At 51.2% G+C, this 6611-nt stretch overlaps 1 protein-coding gene across 1 annotated transcript; it reads right to left on the bottom strand.

Annotated features, from left to right (window-relative positions):
* Positions 1–2840: 2840 nt before the first annotated feature.
* LOC149521275 (olfactory receptor 6F1-like) lies at positions 2841–3764 on the bottom strand. Its single transcript, XM_089774471.1, has one exon. It carries the CDS (start codon positions 3762–3764, stop codon positions 2841–2843), a length of 924 nt encoding a protein of 307 aa, XP_089630597.1.
* Positions 3765–6611: the final 2847 nt, after the last annotated feature.

A 6611-nucleotide genomic window follows, 5' to 3' on the forward strand; every position in this document is an offset into this window, starting at 1 on the left:
ACAGGTCCAGGCAGTGGTGCCTCCTCCTCTTCGTCCCTCAAATGGGGCACAGGTGGTGCCGTCACAGCTGCAGGCGAGCGGTGGCCGGCCACGGCGGGGGACTCCAGGTGGTGGGTGCTGGTGGCGGTGGGGTCTCCTTCCTCTCCCTCTGGAGTTGCGGGGGGGGGCAGGCTGGCAGCCCTCCTGCCCCTCAGCTGGTGGTGGTGGTGCGCAGGAACAGCAGTGTCCAGGGGGAGCAGGTCCAGAAGCTGGGGCCTCAGCAGGCGGGTGGTGGCTGGGTAGGGCAGGGTAGAGCTGCAGCTGGTGCAGGGCAGAAGGAACAGGGCGGAGAGGCAGGAGAGGAGGAGGAGGAGCAGCTGCACCCTGCTCCTGCTCCTGCTCCTGCTCCTGCTCCTGCTCCTGCTCTGGAGTGGAGCACGGGACTGGCCGCCCACTGAGCCGGAAGCGGAGGAACCCCTCACGGAGCCTTTTTTTGCCCAGTCCAGCCCCTCCCACTCACCTGACCGGAACCAGGGGAGGTGGCCAGAGCTATAAGAACCCTGCCAGGGAGCTAAGTCAGGGCCCAGCTGCTGTGGGGGACAGGGCCTGCCCAGAGCTCCTGGCTGACGAGGCAGAGACCTGGCTTGGGCCTCCCACGGTCTCCATCCCAGGGGCCAGCAAAGACCCCCCCTGCCTGGGTGGCAGAGGCCTGGCTGGGCCTGCCACCAGAGCTACCCTCTGACCCAGAGGAACCAGAGGCCTGCCCAGCTGGGGAGACTGGGGCGTGGCCTGGCCTCCAAGGGTGACTGACCCCGAGGGACCTGCCTGAACCCCGACGTCTGCTGGTACCCGGGGACACGGAGGACCTGACTCACCCGGAGGACCGGCCTGAGCCAAGGGACCTGCTTGAACCCTGACACCGGCCTGTACCCCAGGACCCTGAGGGCTGGAGGCCAAGGACCTGCGAGCCACCGAGGCCAGGAGATTGGGCCGCCGAGACCCTGCTGGGACAACACGGCCCTTGATGCCACAACTGACCTGCTGGAGACTCGGGCACCGGCCGAGGGGGGGAAAGGAAGTGGCCCGGGAGGTAACATGGGCTGGAAAAAGCCCTAGGCCAGCACGTTGCAGGCTGGGGCGCCTGTTGAGCCAGCGGTAGCTGTTCTGCAGCATCCAGAGCCCTGGGCCAGGGCGCAGAGGAGTGGGTGGGTCTGCACCTCCCGCCACCCTCCTACCGGGTGGCAGTCTCCCCCTCACCACTGCTACAGGTGAACTGCCTGCCCTCCTCCTGAACAAGGAGCCCCCAGACCTGATCTGCTTCTGGCCACACCCAGAGCCAGGGCCTGTTCAACCCTTCAAACAGCGGAACTGCTTAAAGCTTGCCCAGCCTAGCACCAGGCCCCTGAACTTACATCCTGCCTCTTTGTTGCCCAGCCTGGACAAGGCTTGGGCCCTGGGACTAATAAGCTGTTTGCTGCCCTGCCTGGACTCAGGCCAGGGCTAAGGAACTATTGTTTGTAAATGGGGGTTATTCGCTGGCTGGCCCGGACCTAGGGCCAAGGCCTCCAGAACTGACCCTGGGGGTCGCCTGCCCTGCTCCAGGGCCAGGCCATTATAGCTGGAACTGTTTGAACTCTTTACCTCAGGCCTGGACCTGACACAAGGCCGGGCCCCTGAACTCTTTACCCCGTGCCCGTTCCGAGGAAGGCCGGGCACTTGAAAAATTTGCCTCTCGCCCCGATCTGAAGCAATGCTGGGTGATGGACATACTGACGTGGGGATCTATTTTACGTGCTTGTGTAGTGGGGCGGAGTGGCCACCCACTGACCTGGAGGCAGAGGAACCCCTCCGGGAAGCCAAAGAGTCTTACCCCCTGGGATACCGTTCGAGTGTTTAATTCCTCTCATTACTAGGGAACTGCAAAGGCAGTTGGGTGTCTCATGTTCTCACATGCTTTTCAACAATCCTAGTGGAAATATGCCAAATACTTTCCAAAGGACTGGGGACTAAGAAGATACAATAAAAAATGTAATCTTTATTCCAATGTGATCAATGGGCTGTAACACAATAACAGACATCAATTGCTCACAAGCATAGGAAACTTCTCCTTGAAGGACGTTCATTGCCATATTGGAATTCATAAACGATGTCTTCTTCTTATATCTGAGATGTACAAAATCTTCCTGTCGTTAAACTGGAAATGAGGAGAAAGAACAAGGACTGGAGGGCAGGTCCTTTAACTCTTTCCGTGATACGATATCTCACAGCAACCCTAAATCGAGGTCAGACCCAGATCTCTTGACCACCTCGTTCCTCAGTGTGCATTCTGCGTATTTTTACAGAAATTTCTAAAATGGCTCGGGAAATGAATCAGCCAGTTCTCACATTCAGCCGAAGCCATTCTTCTGTCCACCTTGGGCTCCTTTGAAATTCTGAAATCACAATCCAAAAGTGGCCACCAAGGTGGCGCACAGAAATAATAGATCTTCTTTCAGCTCCTTGGTATCCACTAACCCTAGCCTACAAGTGTCCTATGGGGTCTTCGGTTGCCACAGCAACATGAGCCTCTGGTGGTTTTACACACTGACCCATAAGTCATTCTCAGAGTCTTTGCCTTCCAGGGTACATGCCCCTCTTCTAATATGGTCTACGGAGAATTGCTCCATAGTCAGATCCTACCAACAGGAAGAGCTTTGTCCAAAGATTTCAGATGGTTTTTTCCTGGGCTTAATGATCACTGTCCAATGGGAAGGTAGGTATGATGGTGATTCATGGAGGATTATGCCCACTTTGAGGTACCAAATATTTGATCCATGAAGGCCAACCTGTTGACTTTGCAATGTAGACTTTTGGCAGTAATTTCATCTCCGACATATATTCTGCATGGCTTCCTTCATCTCTTTGTTTCTCAGAGCATAGATGAAAGGGTTCAGCAGTGGCGTGACAAGGGTGTTGATGATGTTGACTGTTTTGGTCAGTTCCAAAGAGTGCCGTGCAGAAGGCTTGACAAAGAGTAAAACGGTGGATATGTACCAGAGGAGAACAACGGCCAGATGGGACGAGCAAGTGGAGAACGCCTTTTGCCGGCCTTTCGTTGAGGGGATTCTCAGGACAGTGGAAATGATGTAGATGTAGGAAAGGAGGGTTATCATGCACGAGCCCAGGATTACAATGACCGAGATGGTCAAACCTAACATCTCAATGATGGATATGTCCGTGCAAGAGAGGACGATCAAGGAATCCATCTCACAATGGAAATGATCGATTACATTAGGGCCACAGAAAGACAACTGGGATATTAGAGAGACCAAAAGAGCAATAACCAGGAAACCAGACACCCAAGAGCCAACTGCCAGTTGAACTGACAAGGAGCTGTTCATAATGGTGCTGTAACGCAATGGGTAACATATGGCCAGATAGCGATCGTAGGCCATGACGGACAGGAGGAAATATTCCGTGGTGGCGAAGGAGAACATGAAGTAAATCTGTAGAAGGCAGCCAGTGAAGGAGATGGTTTTACTTTTCCCCAGGAAGATATCCAGGGCTTTAGGAACAGAGGAGGTGGTGTACCAGAGCTCCAGGAAGGAGAGATTGATGAGAAAGAAGTACATTGGTGTGTGGAGGCGGCGGTACGTCACCACTAAGATAATAATGGCCATGTTTCCCAGGAATGTCACAATGTACATCAAGAGGAAGAGCACAAAGATGGAGATCTGCAAATACGGACTTCCCGGGAATCCCAGGAGGATGAATTCCGTCACCGCACTGTGATTCTGTTGCGCCATTCGGGCAGTTTTAGCTGCTGAAACCACAAAAACAAGAGCCACAAAATATGCAGGGAGCTAAGCCAGACAGTGATCTACAGTTACTACAGCCCTGTTGGGATGTGTTGGGCTTGGCCTGGGTTTCCCAGTGGGGCACCTGCAGCAAAACTAAGTCTAGGATGAGGAACGCTGCTGTCCAATATCTGCATCTAGACACTCGACCGCACGCCCCTTTCAGGGCTAGGGATGGAGCCCAACATTCCTGGGCTCTGATTTTTAAAGGAGTCTGATGGATTTGGGTGCCCCTTTCCTACTGGTTTGTGGTGGGCACTGGACACATACTATCCTTAACTGCCCCTGTGTGCAGTGCCGCCCAATACTGCACCGACCTGCCCTTCCAGCAGTGAGCATGGAACCCCAGCCCCTGTGGGCAGTGCTGCACTGCACCGACGTGCCCAACACGCCCTTCCAGCAATGAGCGTGGGACACCATCTCTGCCCATCCTGGAAATATCTGTTCAGAGACCTATCCTCCATGAATCTATGTAGCTCGTTTTTGAACTCTGCTCTACTATGTATACTCTGCTCTGGCTTCTGAAGATTTACTTCTACTTGTATCAATTAAATATTCACGGTTGCGCTCAGGGTCAGACAATTGGGGAGGTTCAAAGAATAATAGTTTAATCACAGTAGATGTTAAGATTTAAAATGTTTCAGGCTTTTAACCATTGAAAACACCATCACCATCAAAAAGTACAAAGCAAACCCCTTTAAACTAAACTCCAAAAAGTTCTCAAGCAGCATTTCCCTTACATTGGCTAGTTAATTTGGACTATGAATGGAAATATTTTCATGCCATTTTCTGGGTGTGCAGTGAAATCAATTTCTATCCTCATTTACTGGTAATGACCCTCCCAGGCCTCTTTCGAAAGGACTTTGAAAGGATTCCCTACTATAAAATGACATAGTTTTCTTCAATTCAATAAGTCTGTCTGCAACGGGCTCTGTCCACAGGATATTTTCCCAAGAGGAACTGAAGCAAATGTATTAAAGATGTCTGTCGGTGGTACGCTCACTGGCATAGAGCTGAGATGTGCTGTCCGCATGTTCCTTTCTCTCCTTCTGTGAACACTCATCACTCATTTACCCCTCTAAGGGTGTGTCTAGGCTACAGGGTTTTGTCGACAAAAGTGGACTTTTGTCGATAAAACTATACCTGCGTCCACACTGCCTTTGCGTTATGTCAACATAACGTTGACAAAACTCAGCAGTTTTGTCGACGTATGTAAACCTCATTCTACAAGGAATAACGCCTTTTGTTGACAGAGTTCTGTCCATACAAGGCATTATTGCATCTACACTGTCCTTTGAGTCCACACTGTTATGTCGACAAAGCGGCTTGCTTTGTCGACAGAACTGGCTGTAGTCTAGACGCTCTTTGTCGACAGAAGCTTTGTCAACAGTATCTGTCGACAAAACTTCTGTCGACAAAACCCTGTAGTCTAGACATACCCTAACATTGCCAGATACGACTCAGAGTCAATCCAGGGAAGATGATTTCATGTTGGAAGGTATCAAGTGTCCCTGCATAGTTGGCAAGACTGGAAGAAAGGACCAAAACCGAACTATGAAACACAAGTGAAATTGTCTGACAGGTGTTTGTAGTGGAGAGGGAGCCCATCACAGAAGCATTGGATTGTGTGTGCAAATGAGCCAAAGGGAATTAGGAACCAACCGTGGCCCTGCTTAGATCTGCAACACAGCGAGAAGGGAAAGTGCCCAGAAACTGACTATGAAGTACAAGTGAAATGGACTAACACGGTTTTATCCTCGAGAGTGAAAGTAATGTAGAAGCACAGGATTACACAGGATTGCATGTTCAAAGAAACATAAGGGAATTAGGAACCCAAACCCATTGAATTTCAGTGGGATTTGTGCATCTCACCCCTCTAAAATCCGTTCAAAATCCAAGCCTCAAAAATACCACCATAAACAATGAAAGCAAAGCAGACTGCAAAATGCGCTCTGTACAAGGAATCGAAACTAGTAAACATTTGAATGCTCGGAATCAAAATGCCACCATCACGTTGTGCTTTCATGAGAACCGGTGTAACTCCCATGCGGTCGGAGCAGACCTACTCACCATGAAAGGAGCAGGTCTGAGGGTGCATCCTGAACAGGTAACATCATTGCTGTCACATCAGCGGCAAAAGAAACACGGTCTCCTACACAGGCAGAGAAAAACCAACACGCCATTGTTATTGGGAAAAACCAGACAGTAACATTGCTTCTCTAACACGCGCTTTTGGAACATGTTCACAGCATTCCATCCCTCAGCCCGCTCTTATGACCTGACATCAAGCAGCCTTCATTACTTGTCAGCATTCACTGAGAATTGAAAAGAAACGATCTCTGTCTTATATTCTGCTGTCTTCTTTCTCTCTCCTCTTCGGCACTTTTCTCCACTCCTCCCTCTTTCTTTTATATCCTCCTCTTTGGTTTTCTAGTCAGACAAAATACGAGTCTTTGACTCAGGAGGGCTTATTCCAGCAGCTCGGAGGCCACCTTGGGACCCGCTCTTCAGAGACAGTCGCAGACTTTCTCAGAACAAGGGGGAATTGCCTGAGGGACCATTAACCAACTACCTCAAGGGCCAGAGCTCAGAGAAGATGCCCGAATTCCCACCAGCCAGCGTGGGGTTGGTAAACTCACAGGCCTTCCTTCCTAGACTTGCCCTTGTGATGTAGTGGGCAGGCTCTCACTGGTTGCTGTGTGTGGGTTGTGGGTGATCCCTACTGGCCTCTGTCTGTAAGCACGGCCCAACAGGGGGCGCCACCTGAGGTCACATAGACCCAACCGGTCCTACCTG

This window comes from Pelodiscus sinensis, chromosome 30, assembly GCF_052426305.1.
Source record: "Pelodiscus sinensis isolate ZL-2025 chromosome 30, ASM5242630v1, whole genome shotgun sequence".
NCBI classification, from domain to species: domain Eukaryota; kingdom Metazoa; phylum Chordata; order Testudines; family Trionychidae; genus Pelodiscus; species Pelodiscus sinensis.

Coding starts and splice junctions, on each gene's coding strand:
- LOC149521275 (XM_089774471.1), bottom strand. CDS start 3,764: ATGGCGCAACAGAATCACAGTGCGGTGACGGAATTCATCCTCCTGGGA.